Source organism: Tamandua tetradactyla, chromosome 1, assembly GCF_023851605.1.
Source record: "Tamandua tetradactyla isolate mTamTet1 chromosome 1, mTamTet1.pri, whole genome shotgun sequence".
Lineage (NCBI taxonomy): Eukaryota > Metazoa > Chordata > Mammalia > Pilosa > Myrmecophagidae > Tamandua > Tamandua tetradactyla.
This window is the reverse complement of record NC_135327.1, coordinates 44,634,226-44,651,069: the sequence shown is the minus strand read 5'-3', so window position 1 is coordinate 44,651,069 and position 16,844 is coordinate 44,634,226. Positions and strand designations below refer to the sequence as shown.

The window sequence follows — 16,844 nt, the reverse complement described above, 5'->3', positions numbered from 1 at the left end:
AGAATCAATTGTGCTATTTTGGAAAATGTAACATCCAAAAAGGGTAAGATCTAGTGGAAATAATTAAGGACATCCATAATTAAGAATGTATAGGATTGATTTATTCTTTGATTGAAGATCTATATATGTAATCACACAGGATTTCAGCCCAAGCAATCAGAATGGCTTTCTTTTGGAAGTGTTAAGTGTGTGTGATGAAGCTTCTGAGAATTCAGCTTTGGTTATTTCCAGAAGTAGGTTCTTTCCTTATGAAAGATTTCACACAAAGAACCATTGAAAAGACCAAAGCTTGTCCCCAGTGTGACTCCTTACATAGTTAAAACCCTATTAGAGTTCAAAAAAAAAAAAAAATCAAGAAACTTCTGAAAAAAAAAATCATATGCCTGTGTCCCCTGGGAACCTACTGTGTACAGATTTATCTGGTTGGAGAGAAACAAAAGCCACAAAGAGCGTTTGATGGTCCGGGGTGGGAGGTGGGGGGATTTAAAGACCCCCAATTTGCATTGTTCCTGCTGGAAAGACCCTGATCTGAGAGACATTCTGGCAGCCCACAAGCTCAGAAGGGCCTCCTTTTAGTCTTCATTTCTGCCAAACCCTGTAGGGGTGGAGAATGCATGATGAGGCTTAACAAAAATTAAATGCTTAATTGAGGCCTAGCAAAGGGAAAGGGAAACAAAAAGCCAAACATGTAGAATGTGATCAGACTCCAGCTCCAGTTAAGCCAAAGGTGATAGTCCCTGGCATGGCTTGAGCAATCACCCCTTCTAGATTGGGATCCACCTTCTCGGCTTTGTGTGAGCAGCATGACCCAGAAAGCGGGAACAGGGGAAAATGAAAAGGGTCAGGAAAAGGAAAAAGACAGTGGTCTGGCTGAAGGTTTTAAAAACTGAGTCCTCCAGATGTTTTACACACAGGAGATATTTCTACCTCTCCAAATGCTTAAAACCAACTCACCCATCTAACTCCAACTTAAATGTCATCTCCTACTCAATGGTCTTTCTTCAGTTCTTTCAGATAAGGTGAATCACTCCCTCCTTTGTTTCCCTACAGTTCTTGGTTCATACCTCCATTACACTCTTGTCACTTGGCAACTTGGCATTGTGGATGGTTGAGAACTTCATGTCTTTCTTTGCTAGCTTGCAAGGTCCATACGGGCAGTTATATGTTTCCTTCACTTGACATCCCAGCCCATGGTAGACACTGAAATATCTGGAGAACCTTTTTTTTCTTTTTTCATTTTTTTTCTTTTCTTAAATATTGGATTTCTCTTTAAAGTAGTTATTCTGGCAATAACTGATTGATGAGTATCCAAACCATTCTCAAAGTGACTGCAAGGAGACACATCTTCGATTTAAATATAACAGAAAGATTTATATACTTATCAGGATCTCATGCTCACCCCCAGCTACCACCACTGCCTTTCATCACCTAGTAGAGATGGCTTCTGATTTTGATTAGGGTCTAATATTCTCAATTAAAACATGGAGAAGCATGTAGCCATGGAAAGGTGTTTTATTGAAACATGCAAATTTTCTACAAGTTTGACCCTGACAGCTTAATTATTCATTATTTGACTTTGAAGAGGAATACAAGGGTATGTATGTACAGTGTTTGTCCAAATGATGAAGAGGAGTAGAATGGTTGGTAGCAGCTTTAGGGTTGAGTCTATTTGAAAGAAAATAAATTAGATAAGCTATAAGTGGTCACAATTGTATTCTTATCCAAAAGAAGCATGGGTTAAAGGTAAACCAAGTGAAATCATAAGTGTCATTTGAAAAATATTCTTGAAACCAGCTGTTGGCAAAGGTCATGTGTGTGTAATATCCATAGCAAACACCCAGTCACACACATCAAAGGAGTCCAGGCACATGATCTCGGGTTTAAGATGGTGATATGAAGTCAGATTTCAAAACCTACTTTTCCCACACATAACATAGACAGCAGGTAAGCAAAACAAGCAGGCAGTCTTAACACGAATAGCAATCAAACCAAAGAAAAGGGCAATATCCAGAAAAAAGGCAAGACATTTCCAGAAATGTGAAAGGCTTTAGACTGGTATTACCCAACCTACCTCCTAACTTAACCAGATGCACGAATAATACTGAATGACATCTTCATTACAGCAAGTTACTCTCCCACAACTAGGAGAGGAGCAGCCCAGGAAACTTCCCACAAGAGCATGAAGTCAACCAGGAACACCTTTCCTTTCTTTTCTCAAAGATACAGGAAAACTCACTGCCATTCTCCATCTCAGTGTCTCCTACTCAGAGGATACTGGGACAGAAAAGGCAGACTATAATAAATACCTAGAATTAATGATCTCTAGCAGAAAACAGGAGCTTCACCAAATAGAGAACAAAAGAGAAAATAAATAAGACAAGATCTTTGGAGTGAACAAGAAGTACAGGAGGAGGCTCTTGAGTGTCCCAGGTAAAAAGAACTTCCTTTTCCCCCCTTCCCTGAAGAGCCTATATAAGATTGATCACTTTCTTGTCTGGAAGACTGAGAGAGAAAACAGCAAAACAGAAAAGACACACAGAAAATAAACACACACATATACACACAGAGACAGACAAATAAAGTAAGGTGAACCTGGGCCTGAGATATTCTATACACTTGATGAGACACCCATCACAATGTTAGAGATTTTCTGGCCTCTTTATCCCCTTGCCAAGAAAATGCTTCTTCTAGAGAGTTACTGGAGACCAACAGGCCACAGATGCTTTGAGAAAGGAGTCATATTCTAATGTACATATTCAACATAACATGCCCTGCAAGTGCACTTAGAATTAAAAGTAGGCCTTTCCACCAAGCCCTTAATCTTGAGGCTTGCTCTCATAAAGCTTATTCATGTAGCAGAGAAGCTTAGTCTACCTATAGGTATGCCTAAGAGTTACTTCCAGAGGACTCCTTTTGTTGCTCAGATGTGGCCTCACTCTCTCTAAACCCAACTCTGCAAGGGAAATCATTGCCTTTCCCCCCAACATAGGGCATGACATTCAGGGCTGAAAGTCTCCTTGGCAGCATGGGGGATGATCCCCAGAAATGAGTCAGGCCCTGGCACCATGGGATCATCAATGCCTTCCTGACCAAAAAAGGGAAAAAGAAATGTAACAAATAAAATATCAGTGGCTGAGAGAGTTCAGATAGAGTTGAGAGGTTATTCTGGAGGTTGCTCTTATACAAACTTCAGTTAGACATTGCTACCTATCATAACTTGCCAAATCCAAAACAAATCCCAAACTTGCCAAACAAAACAAAACAGAAAACAAATGTATGTTCATTGGAGGAGAGGATTTATAGAGGCTAAAGTTCTGATTTGTTGTATGGCATTTGTCATAGGGGAAGTAGCTAGTATATCTTCATTAAATGCCCACCAATTTGTCTTTTAGTGTGCATGAATCTTTCCAGGAGAAGGTGTTCAGCCACCCCCTCTTCCTCTCTATACACATACACACCACTGCCTCTTATCACAAGACACCTGGATATGAAACCTGGATGCTGCCTAAGCAGTTATATGAATGGATAAACCCGTGCCATTAACAGAACTGGAATTTATTTTTTAAGGATAAATATATTTAGTTTTGGCAGTTAGAAGCACATTGAGAAGAGTGACAGGATAATTTTAAGTATTGTTGGTGACTGGAATATAAAAAACTGTTTGTGGGAAAATATCATTATAACACAATTTTCCATAAGACAACTTTCAAGTCATGTATTTACATTGACAGTCTGTTCTTCCTCATTAAATTGGTTTCTGATCTCCTTTCATTTAGCTGTACTTGGATTCTAGACTTAGGCAGTGAAGTAAGGTGGTCTAGGGAAAAGGTCTAATTTTATACATGTATTGTTTGTAAGTCAGTATATTATTTTAGGCAACATCATGATTAACATCTATCATCACTTGTTAAAATATTAGGAGCAAATCAAGGTCATTATTTCATAGCTAAATTAGTACTGAGTTCATTAAAAATATGTTATTACTGTGTTAGCTATTACCATGATTATGCTGTGTAACAAACCATCTTCAATCTTGGGTACTGTATTAATTCCTAAAATGCTGCCAGAATGCAATATGCCAGTAATGGAATGGATTTTATAAAGGGAATTTAATAATTTACAAGTTTATAGTTCTAAGTCTATGAAAACATCCAAGCTAAGGTATCCAGGGAAAGATACCTCAATTCAAGAATGGCCAATACATCTGGAACACCTCTGTTAGCTGAAAGGCATTTTAGTCCCTTTGCTGGCCCCTTGCTCCTTGGCTCCATTGCTTTCAGCCTCTGTTTCTTTGGGAGTTCCTTTCTTTGACTCTTGGGTACTGGATTTCATCTCTTGTCTCCCCTTAGCTCCATCTAGGTTCTAGCTTGCTTAACCTCTCAAAAAAATGTCTGCTGGGCTCCAAGCATCTTCAAACATCTGTGTGTCTGTTCTCCAGGTTTCAGCATCTGTGTCAGTTCTGCTCTGAAGTTTCTGTTGACTCTGTCATTTCTGAGGTTTCTCCAAAATGTTTCCTCTTTTAAAGACTCTAGAAAACTAATTAAGCCCCATCTGGAATGGGTGGAGTTACCCTTCCATCTAGTCAGAAGGTCACACCCACATTGGGCATGTCACATCTCTGTGGAAATAATCTAATCAAAAGTTTCCAACATATAGGATTGAATCAGGATCAAAAGAAAAGACTGCCACCACAAGATTGGACCAGGATTAAAACATGGCTTTTCTGGGATACATAGCATTTCCAAACTGGCACAGATACTTAGAACAGTTATCTAGCTGTCATGGATATGAGAATCAGCTATACAGCTCTAGGACAGGAATGACTTCAGCCTGTGGGTTGGATCCAGATATCATCCTAATTGGATCATCAGCTCCTCGAACATGTTCTGTTGAAAGGCAGGAGCACAAGGGGGTGAACCCCAACCATACAAGTACATTCAAACCTCTGCCTGACCAGCCTCTGCTAATATCCCATTGGCTAAAACCAGTTTCAATCAAGTTTCATGGCCAGGTCCAAGGTCAAGGGACAGTGAAGTACATGTCTATGTGGGTGGTATGGAAGAATCAAACATTTCTTACTTATATAACACACTATATTAAGAACAAAGTTGTAACCATAGGTGTGGCAAAAGTTGTCATGGTGGTTCAAGAATGTGCAATTTGATTTACAGATTCAACGTAATACCAATCCAAATCCCAACAACTTACTTTTCAGAAATAGAAAAACCAATAAGCAAATTTATCTGGAAGGGGAGGGTGCCCCAAATTGCTAAAAGTATCTTGAAGAAAAAAAACAAAGCTGGAGGTTTCACACTGCCTGACTTTAAGGCATATTATGAAGCCACAGTGGTCAAAACAGCATGGTACTGGCATAAAGATAGATATATTGACCAGTGGAATCGAATAGAGTGCTCAGATATAGACCCTCTCATCTATGGACATTTGATCTTTGATAAGGCAGTCAAGCCAACTCACCTGGGACAGAACAGTCTCTTCAATAAATGGTGCCTAGAGAACTGGATATCCATATGCAAAAGAATGAAAGAAGACCCATGTCTCACACCCTATACAAAAGTTAACTCAAAATGGATCAAAGATCTAAACATTAGGTCTAAGACCATAAAACAGTTAGAGGAAAATGTAGGGAGATATCTTACAAATCTTATAATCGGAGGCGGTTTTATAGACCTTACACCTACAGCAAGAGCACTGAAGAAAGAAAGAAAGAAATGGGAACTCCTCAAAATTAAACAGTTTTGTGCATCAAAGAACTTCATCAAGAAAGTAAAAAGACAGCCTACACAATGGGAGACAATATTTGGAAACGACATATCAGATAACGGTCTAGTATCCAGAATTTATAAAGAGATTGTTCAACTCAACAACAAAAAGACAGCCAATCCAATTACAAAATGGGAAAAAGACTTGAACAGACACTTCTCAGAAGAGGAAATACAAATGGCCAAAAGGCACATGAAGAGATGCTCAACATCCCTAGCCATTAGAGAAATGCAAATCAAAACCACAATGAGGTATCATCTCACACCCACCACAATGGCCATTATCAACAAAACAGAAAATGACAAATGCTGGAGAGGATGCGGTGAAAGAGGCACACTTATTCACTGTTGGTGGGAATGTCAAATGGTGCAACCACTGTGGAAGACAGTTTGGCGGTTCCTCAAAAAGCTGAATATAGAATTGCCATAAGACCCAGCAATACCACTGCAAGGTATCTACTCAGAGGACTTAAGGGTAAAGACACAAATGGACACTTGCACACCAATGTATAGCAGCATTATTTACAATTGCAAAGAGATGGAAACAGCCAAAATGTCCATCAACAGAAGAGTGGCTAAACAAACTGTGGCATATACATACGATGGAATATTATGCAGCTTTAAGACAGAATAAACTTATGAAGTATGTAACAACATGGATGGACCTTGAGAACATTATGCTGAGTGAGACTAGCCAAAAACTAAAGGACAAATACTGTATGGTCTCACTGATATGAACTGACATTAGTGAATATACTTGGAATATGTCGTTGGTAACAGAGATCATCAGGAGATAGAACTAGGGTACGATAAGGGGTAATTGGAGCTGAAGGGATACAGACTGTGCAACAGGACTGGATACAAAAACTCAGAAATGGACAGCACAATACTACCTAACTGTAATATAATTATGTTAAAACACTGAATGAAGCTGCATGTGAGAATGATAAAGGGAGGAGGGCTGGGGACATAAATGAAATCAGAAAGAAAGATAGATGTTAAAGATTGAGATGGTATAATCTAGGAATGCCTAGAATGTATAACAATAGTGAAATGTACAATGTACAAATTTTAAAAAATGTTTTTGCATGAGGAAGAATAAAGGAATGTCATTATTGAAAAAAAAAAAAGAATGTGCAATTTGGGTCAATACCACTTTAATTCAATATAATTGAATCTTCAGAGGCCCTGCTCTCTCAAACTGTCATGAAACACATATAGCTACAAATGCTACATTTTTTTTTACATATAGTTCTAGCTATAATTATTTCTTGGTAGAGTTTATTGTAACTCTGCTGTGTGGCATTTGCCAACACAAATCTCAAAAGAAAAAGCTGGAAGATCCACCAGCATCTCTCCATGTTGATGTATTAAAAAAACCTGGTTGGCTACATTCTGTATGCATTGTAGTCTGTTCTTCTGTGATCTAAGTTGCTTCATTTATTACTTCTTATGTAACGCCGCTGGCTTACAAAAGGTCACCGTAATCAAGGCCTGGAAGAGGACACTTGCGGTTAGTAATTGAAAATAAAAACAGTACTGAATGCTCCAGACTCTATTTCAGCATCTTTAACTTCCCACTAAGAGGCCTGAAATGTACCTCTTGTTTGTATTTCAAGCAGCAGCCAGCAAAAAGGGAGGAAATTCAGGCATGTTGGAATAAATAGGTTGCTGAGGCAATTTTTGTTTTGATCAGATTCTGCTGTCTCTGTGAAATGGAATCATTTCTCTGGGATGATCTGTTGCATTACCTTTCAGGAAAGAAGTCACTAGGGACAGTAACTATTCCACAGACATGTCAAAGTAACAAATGTCTATTGTTCCTCTCCCTTTTCCCAAATAACCCCCACATTCAAACATGTACTTATACATGCATACACAAGTGCACATGCAAATTCACATGAGCACAGTCAGACCACATTCATGCATATATGTATATAGCATGCATACCTGTTTTTATTAAATATTAGATAATAATATGTATTGTAATATAATATTGAATAAAAACATTGTAGACAGTTAACAGCACTAAAATTTATATCTGAATGTGTTTAAAAGGAAATGTTAGATTGCCTATATGGTAACAGAATAAAACTTTTTTAAAAAGCCAAGAACTACATTAGCAGAGAATCAACCCTAAGTTAAACCAAGGACTATAGTTAATATAGCACAATTATAAGAATGTTCTATCATCATTTGTAACAAATGCTACACTAATGCAAGGTACTATACAGGATCCTCTATTTCATGCATTTTATGATTGTTTTATAAATGCATAATTTCTCTAAAGAAAAAGTAAAATAATGATGTCTACCAAACATACCATTAGAGTTTTCAGAAACAGTTAATAGATATGCCTCCCTCTGCTCGAGGCATGCAGCAGTATGCAGAGTTACAAGTTTGATTCCTGTTTTTCCCTCTCTTGTGATCATAAACCTGCCATTGAATCTCATGCTATTTTGCGCTAATGCAGAGGGAAGCAACTTGAGACTTCTCACACACTCATCTTAAAATAATGAGGTAAAAAGGCAGTACATAGGACAGGTAATTTAAATGTTTCCTGATTTGCCTCTCTGACCTTTTTTCTTCAACGTCTTCCTTTCTCTCACCCAGTTCTTAAATGTTCTATCTTCCTTCATTTTCATTTAGTGCCCTTTAATTGACCAGCATCCCACCTATTAGAAAGTTTTCCATTATGCCAGAGGGGTTTCTCCACAGTGATGTCACCAGGTTTATTACCATCACTAGCATGACCACCCTGAAAGATTCCCTGGAAGTATCAGCTATATACTCTAGATCCCATTGCAAAAGTGACCCTGAGGAGAAAGTCAAGAACATAACACGTACACAGAGCTAGATTTATTATTAATTTCTTCTTATAGTAGTCATTTCTTATAATAAATGTTTTAATTAGTCCTGCTATATCTTAGGGAATTGGACAAGTCGTCAGACCATCTTATTGTTACTCAAGTAGTAAAAAACCAAGGATTTTAAATCTGAGATTTTGTAAAAGTCATGCAAAAAAGTAAATTTCCAAGATATCATCTTTTGTGACGCCTTTTTGTGTTTTGCCCATTTTCTATTAGGTTTCTTGACATTTCCTATGCTATTTTGTGTATTAATTTCTTTATAAATTCTGTATAGTCCTTTGTAAGTAACATATAATGCAAATAGCTTCTTCCATGCTAGTTTACTTTATACTTTCAGTGGTATGTTCTGATAAACTGATATTACTAATTTTAATGTTTTCCAGATTAATGCTTTCCAGATCTAGAAAACATTAAATTTAAACTTTTCTTAATGCCTAGTGCTTTGTCCCATGAAAGAAATTTTGGCCTAACGTCATGAAAGTCTTTTCCTATATTACAGATTCATTCTATAATCCACCTGGGATATATTTTGAGAATAGTAAAAACTATGTCTTTTAGTGTAAGTCTGCTGATAACAGATTCTGGGTTTCCTCACCCCCACCCCAAAAATACCTTTCCTTCATATTTAAATTTGGAAAGTTTTTGTTGGGTATAGAATTTTATTTTGGAGAGTTTTTCTTTCAGCACTTTGAAGATGTCATTGCACTGCCTTCTGGCTTCCATCCTTTCTACTGAGAAGCAATTTACAAGTATTATGACTATATTGAAGTGAATAGGCCTTTGTTCACTATGTAGTTTTATGTTTTCTCCTTATTCTTGGTTTACAGCAAATTTACAATGAACTGCTTGAGTGATGTTTGATTTGCATTTATTCTTTTTGGAGATAATACTCTTGAAAGAGTGGTTTGATATCTTACATTAGTTTTGGGAATTTCTCAGCCATTATCTGCACATACTGTTTTTGACACATTTTCCCTCCTTTCTCCCCTTCTTTAGTCTAATTACACATAGGCCAGACCATGTCCCATATGTCTATTTCACTTTTCTGGGTTTTTCACCTGTTTTTGTCTTTATATTTTCATCTGACCTAACTTTCAATTTACTCATCCCTGCTTCAGCTGTGTCTAACTGCTTTCAAAGCCATCTGTGGAATTCTTAACTTCAATTATTAGATATTTTTTCCATTCTAGAATTTCCATATGACTTTTTAAAGAGAATCTATTTCTGATAAACTTCGTACTATGAAAATTTTCCAACTTGATACCCAAGTTCTTTAACACTTGTCTTTTCTATCCTCTTGGTTTTTGGTGATCTGGTCTTATCCTTTTGGAATGCCAAGCAATGTTTTATTGAATACTAGATACTGTTTGAAAAATTGTACAGTTAACGTGAGGCTCTGGATAGTTTTACCTTCCTCCAGAGAAAATTTATTTTTTTCTCTGACAGGAAGTTTAGAGTTCCATAATCCAAATCAGGGATTGAGTAGATTAAAAATTGAACTTCAGTTTAAGAGCTGGTCAAATTCATCCTTGCTACAAGAATACAGACCTTCAGGGGACTTCACATACAACCTGAGGTACTTATCAGAGCACTTCTTGTCAAACCCTCAATGGCAATCTTTTCACTGCCAAACCCAACCATCTAAGATATCTGGAAGCACTTCTAACAGCCTGGCAGATGTGGAATATCAGACTAAGCATTTTGCATCTCCTCATGTTTGTGCTGCATTGATGTTTCTCTGATGCCTTAAAATAATTTTTAAAAATAATCTCTCTAACTTTTCTAACTGTTCTCAGTAGGGGAGTTAGTTTGCAACATGCTAGTCCAAGTTTAGGTGGAAGAAGAAATCCCACTTTTAAAGTGATTTTAATTTGCATTTCTATCATGACAAGCAAGGTAAATCATCTTTTCATGTTTACAGGCCATTTTTATTTCCTTTTTTATGGACTCTGTTAAATCTATTATCTATTTTTCTATTGGGCTGTTGATCATCTGTATTTTAGAAGCCCTTCATATATTATGATATTCTCTATTTGTCAATGATAAAAGTTACTAATTTTTTTTCCTCAAATTTTTAAACATTTCTTATGGTGTTTTGGCATTTGAAAGTTTAGATATATAAAGTGAACTATTCCAAGGCTGTTTTTTCCTAATTTCATCTGGGTTTTGAATTACAAGTAGCAAAGTTTTCCTGTTCCCAAGCTTAGAGGAGTTCATCTGTGTTTTCTTCTGGAAACTTCTTCAAGGAGTGTGTTGAGCAATTAAAAAATGATCCACTTCCTAGAATGGGCATAGTGTGAAAACTTATCATACAATGTTAACAAAGTCAGTTGGAAGTTTCAAGTTATGTTTTTTCCCCTTTCCCAATGACATTCCCAAGAACTAATGAAAAGAACTCAGGGACACAGTTACTTTCATTTTATCTTTAAAGGACTTGGTAGCTCACAGGTCATTTTTCTTATGTTATCTTTGCCCTGGGTTCTCTCCTCTCCTCACATATATTCAGTTCTACTACTATACAGCCACTTTTCAAATACACAGGTCTCTTATTCACAATTCTCTTCTGCAGCTCTGATGTGAGAGATTTTTTGGTATCTCCACTTATACAACCCTATACTTCCGACCCCAAATCTAAAACGATTTTTTTTCATCTCCCATTCTGCTTGTTTTATGTCTTCAAACACTGACCTTTCTCCCAGGAGTCCACTGAGGCTCAGATTGTCAGATTCAGTACTCATTAACATGGGTGCAAAGTCTGCCTTTGAGTTCTTTTTGTTTCATGCTCACCTAGAAGCACAACAAATTGAGTGTACTATGGGCTCAGTAAGTACTATGCAATGAAAATGAATTTAATCGTTGGTTGAAAAAGACAAATATTCAAAACTAAAATTAGGGGTTTTCTTATGCTTTATCTGTATTTATATTTACAAATGCCCTTGCTCTTCAGATTGTGAAAACAATAGATATTTAACTAAAAGATTATCATCTTTTTGACTGTGGGAAATTTCCCACAATAAGAAAATCTCTTCACAACTATGTTCACACATATCGTACAACTTTAGCAATGGTGAGTGAACAGATGACACACTTGAAACTGTCCTAGTACAGAAGGGGAATGACGGAAATTAAAGACTGAATTCTCGGCAATCCAAAATGTCAACATTTGAGATGGCCACATAGAGAAGGAAATAATTCATTATTTGTGTTTAAAGAAACAAACTCACTCACTGTCAGGAGAACGAATCTTTCCATTTCAGGCATGTCTAAAATGGGCTTTCTCCCCCCGCCCCCCGGCCCTGCAGAAGTTAAGCTGCATAAACTCTCACATACACACACAAAAACCATTTCCCTAAATTTAAATTGTAGGTTGTTCTGATTAAACCAAGTTTTTCTGCTTTCATGCTACCAGATTTCTAATTTGAGAAATTACATAGTGTGTATGTAATTATCTCACAAATCAAAGAGAACTTAGAAGACAGAGCTAAAGTATTCAAGCAACTCAACCCATTATTTCCTTCTTTAACCTTGTCTGCAAGAGAAGTTGAATCCAGGAGTATTTTTAAATTTCAGAGGGCAATGGAGGGTGACAGAACAATTGACAGTCAGCCTGTCATAATTCTCTATTAATCAGGGACTGTGTCTGTTCCCTCTTTCAGCTCAAGACAAGGACATGCCTAGAGTACCTGTGCAAAGGGAAGGCTCCACTGATACAGAAAATGCTACAGGTCCCGATGGTAAGTTTCTGAGCTAGCTGAGCTCATGCAAAATACAAACCTGGCATACTTTGGTTTATGCATGTAATGTAGGATTAAAGGAGCTGTACTATGAATCAACATAGAAGGAACTAAATTTCAAAAACCAATTTGTATCGGGAACTAATAAGAATGGCAGCTTTTATTTTTAAACTGAAGCTATCTAATTTAAAATAGCATGTGCTTCTGCTTAATAATGCTTCGCAATACTAAAAGCCATGGTGGGTAATTCCAAAGTCACACAGAACTAGTCTAGCTGGGTAACTGAGCAAATATCACTTACTTCTGCCAAAGATACCTGCTCTGTTTTTGTCCACTCACCATTCTAGGGAGCCCCAGCTTAGGTTTGGACTTCAATCACTTCACCTCCATGCATCAGATCAGTAACTTAGCCAAAATCATAGTGAGTCTTTAAGAGTATCATAAAAACATTTCTTTATTCAAGTATTTTAAAGGTATCCAAGAGAGGGCAGGCTACAGTGGCTCAGCAGGCAGAGTTCTCACCTGCCATGCCAGAGACCCAGGTTCAATTCCTGGTGACTGCCCATGCAAAAAAATATAAAGGCATCCAAGTGAGATCCTGAGCCTCAGAATACTAATAATCCCTTACCCACCCACAATGGTGCTAGGAACACTTTAAAATATTGCTTGCATCAAGAAATCAACTATTTGTACACACATGATCCAATAAATATTTTATTCCCCTGGCCTGTGGAGTTTTGGAGAACCAGAACTGATCAGATGATCAACTGTTTATATACTTGCTATTTGTGTTCTTATGGCCAAAGGAAAACAAAACAGAACAAAGTTACTTTGCGTTAATAACCTTGGGGAAAAATTTAGTCACTGAGTGAAGTTACTTGGTGGTTTTAAGTAGAATTTCCCATACCAGGTATTCCTCCTTCTTATAGATAGGCCATCACCTGAGTTGTCACCCACAATTATAAGCCTTTCTGTGTAAACTGTTTTTTGTTTTTGTTTTTCTAACTCATGGGCAGATAGTAGCTAGGACAAAAGTGTTTTTAAGTGTCAGATCCATCCATTAAAAGGCACCACAAGTTAGTCAGGCTCAGCTGAAATAAACCTGCCACTATCTGGTAGTGACACCTTAGATATGGCTCTTAAAGCAAGTTCTGAGAAGTGTGTGGCCCATACAATGCTCCTTAAATCAAAGGGAAATACCATGCAAAATATTGAGTTTTCATCCCCACTTGGAGATTCAGCATGCACATTGGGCAGCTACCAGTCCTCAGAAGCCTCAGAAGTAAAGAAACTTGTTAATGTGATTTAACACAGCTTTTCTGAACTTAGTTGGTCATGGACTGCTTTTTATCATACACTCATTAATAGTTTTGAAGACTATTCCTTGGGTTGTAGGAGGAGACAAAAGGGGAACACTCTCCTATATTTTATCCTGCATACTCCTTCGCCGAGACAGGGGGGACTTAGAAGAACCCTCAGGTCCAGGATGGAAAGCGGATGCATTTCAAGAAGGTAGAGTTACTACATCTAGCCCCTTCACATGTGGAGTTTGGAATAAACATGTACATCATTAGAAACTCAAGACAGTTTTCCGTGAGAACAGGAAGACCTGGTTTACAAACCTTTTTCACTGGGAGAGAGTTGAGAGAAAGGGTTTGGACAATATGTAATGTCATTTCCACTTTCAGTCCTCTTTGGATGTGAAAACCAACATCTGCCACTATTTTACTCTAAACAAGTGCTCATATTTGAGGGAGATTTGGATTGTTGGTTTTGTGGAAATAAATGAGGCCTACCCAAACGAGAACAAACACAAGCTATTTATTCAGAGCTTGCTATGGCAAGAGAGTAATCACTCGTATTTGACAGACTCAAAGGCAGGCAGGGGAGTGGGAAAGCTTTATAGTGGAAAATAGGTTAGGCTTCACATACCCTCTTTTAGAAGATTTGGCAAGGAGAAGCCATCAACTAGAAGCAGGCACTTTATGTGTTTAGTTTGGGTAATGGTTTTGACTTACTCTGGTTGGTCCTGAGTTGGGAGTGGGGCAAAACATTAGGGAAGCTGGCAGTCACTGATCAGCTCCTAACAGTTCTGAAAAGTAATGTTTTGACCAATTGCTACAGAGGTTACAGCTTGGCATCTACAGAGGTTACAGCTTGGCATCTGCAGATGTTGGGGGGTCAGAGTCCCATTGTCATATGCAGTCTCTCAGTTTATAATGTGGGCTTTGATGCTTTAAAAATATCAATCTAATTAAGCCTGCTGATCCCTGAAAATTTCCAGAGTGGCTCCTGTGCTTGCCCTGGGCTATTTCTGAACAATGGCACTAAGCAGGCATTCTATTTTTATGCAAATGCTCAAATAAAACATTACACACAATAAAGTAAAAGTACATGTTTTATCAGGGCTCTGTGATCTGGTTAGATGTTTTCCTTATCTATTTTATGGTTTTCACTGGCTACTACTCCCATTGACATACTTACAGGGTCTGTTTTGAATTCTAATATAGAAAACATGAAAAACCAAACATTGTTGACAATGCCCTACTACAGAGGGAGCTGCTTTCTTCTTTGCATACCAATGATATGTTTTGCTTTGCTTTTTCTCTTTATTTTCTTAGATGTCTATTAAGACCTTTGAATTTACCTAAAGATGGTAATAAATAAACCCACACTGTCAACGCAGAAAGCTAGTATGAATTTGCACAGAACAATTCAGCTTCTAGAGCTCAGTAAAAAAGCAATCCTGCTTACCCTTTCACTTCTACCAGCAAAATCCTCAAGAATGGTGCCTAAATCTTGAATGTATGAGAATAAACAAAAAAAAACATATAAGCAAGAAAATCAGAAAGGTATCAAGCCATAGGCCATTTTAATGTGCTTGAAAATTTTTTATTTAATAAATTTTAATCTTATTTTCCTTTTTGGTTACAGTTGAAATGAATAGTCAGGTTGACAGTATAAATGATCCAACAGAGAGTGAGCAAGAAGATTAACTAATAGGTAAGATGCCTCATGTGGTGGGATTTTCAATTGATTTACCAGCCATAGGAACTGTTTGTAAATGACATATTGGATTTTCTTCTCCTTTGCCAAGTCCCGCAGCATGGCTCTGGTTGAATTTTTAAAATCTTTTATACAAAACAACACTGGTGTAAAGAGGAAGAATTACTCACAGAAGCCAGCCTTGTTTAAAGGGGTGGGGGGGTGATGATAAGCCACGGCATATCCAAATCATGCCGTAACCCTGGTTTTCTGAGCTATGACGAGAAAAAAAAAATCTGTCTCACCCCCTCACCTCCTAGAGTGATCAAATTATTTCAGAAAACCCAAGCTGATTCTCAAAAATTACTTTTCTAGAAGCTACCTGCTGAAGTTTTATGGTATCTATTTTTAAACAGATTAAATCTTTGCCCTACAGAATATATTAAAGGCATGAGTGTATTCTCATGGGAAAAGTCTGCGCTGGTCCCACTTCTCCCACACCACTGCCTGGTTGATCCTCTGTATCTTGACAAAAGTTTGTTAAGTGGAATGAGCTCCAGGGAGGTGGAAAAATCTGGGCCAGACCACTTTGAGGAGTTTTTCCAGACCAACATTGTAAATCGTTCAGCACAGCCTAAGGATATCTAGAATGATGAGTGGCCCTTAACTCTTATCCATAATCCTGAGGTCTAGTGAGAAGAATTGGAAGAATGAAGTCAATTTGATCCTTACAATTATTCTAATCCCTAGCTTAAAATACTTGGCTATGAAAAATTTATGGGATAAATGAATCATGAATCATCAAAAGTATGATTCTCATGATATGTCGACACATCTGGCCTCCTGTTAACTCCCTGCATCTTCTTGTTAAACCTCTAGACCCTGCCTGGAGGCCATACTGCACCAGGCCCTTGAGCTCCACCACTACAGCAGAAAAAAGTTTAAGAGTATATGAAAGTACACCCCATCCTTCCCATAATTGTCTTGATCATCATTTAAAACTAAATGCAATAGCATTTATGTAAAACATATGTAGCATAGGGATGCAAAAAATACAAAATTATTCAAACATGGCTTTACAGATGTTTCTCATTTTTTACCTTGTTCATGTATTTAAAACACCCTGCTCAGCTGCAGAAATGATATGGCAGAGAAGTTCCCATTAACAAGTAATGAAGTGAAACTAAACCTGAATAATTTAAATATTGGTTCCCCGGTGTGCCTTTCCTTTTGCCCATTTCTTGCCAACAAACTGTGCACTTCTTGTCAAGATTATTTTCTTTCAGATGCTATTATCTTTCTGTTATGATCAATATTCAGATGAAGTATCAGGATAAATCTGTTTTCTTTGATTAATGATAAGATGAGCATTTTCCTTTACCCATAAACATGGATCTTTATAATATCTATCTGCATATTCCTTAAGACTTATTTATAAGTCTTAAGGAATAAAGTCCAAGGTTAGTTTTAAAAAA

The 16,844-nt window shown here is 37.4% G+C and overlaps 1 protein-coding gene and 1 long non-coding RNA gene across 4 annotated transcripts in view; one reads left to right on the top strand and one right to left on the bottom strand.

Moving 5' to 3' along the window:
* Window positions 1–16,844, top strand: part of MACROD2 (mono-ADP ribosylhydrolase 2) — a 2,249,967-nt gene that overhangs the window by 2,211,147 nt on the left and 21,976 nt on the right. For all 3 annotated transcript variants that reach the window (XM_077115113.1, XM_077115111.1, XM_077115108.1), the window contains 2 exons: window positions 12,307–12,384; window positions 15,319–15,387. In XM_077115113.1, coding sequence (XP_076971228.1) covers window positions 12,307–12,384; window positions 15,319–15,380 — 140 coding nt within the window. In that variant the 3' untranslated portion in view covers window positions 15,381–15,387. The remainder of the gene's footprint in view (window positions 1–12,306; window positions 12,385–15,318; window positions 15,388–16,844) is intronic.
* LOC143646113 (uncharacterized) overlaps window positions 11,338–16,844 on the bottom strand; it is a 47,462-nt gene continuing 41,955 nt past the window's right edge. Inside the window, exon 3 of the long non-coding RNA XR_013157296.1 lies at window positions 11,338–11,437. This is a non-coding gene — a long non-coding RNA (uncharacterized LOC143646113). The remainder of the gene's footprint in view (window positions 11,438–16,844) is intronic.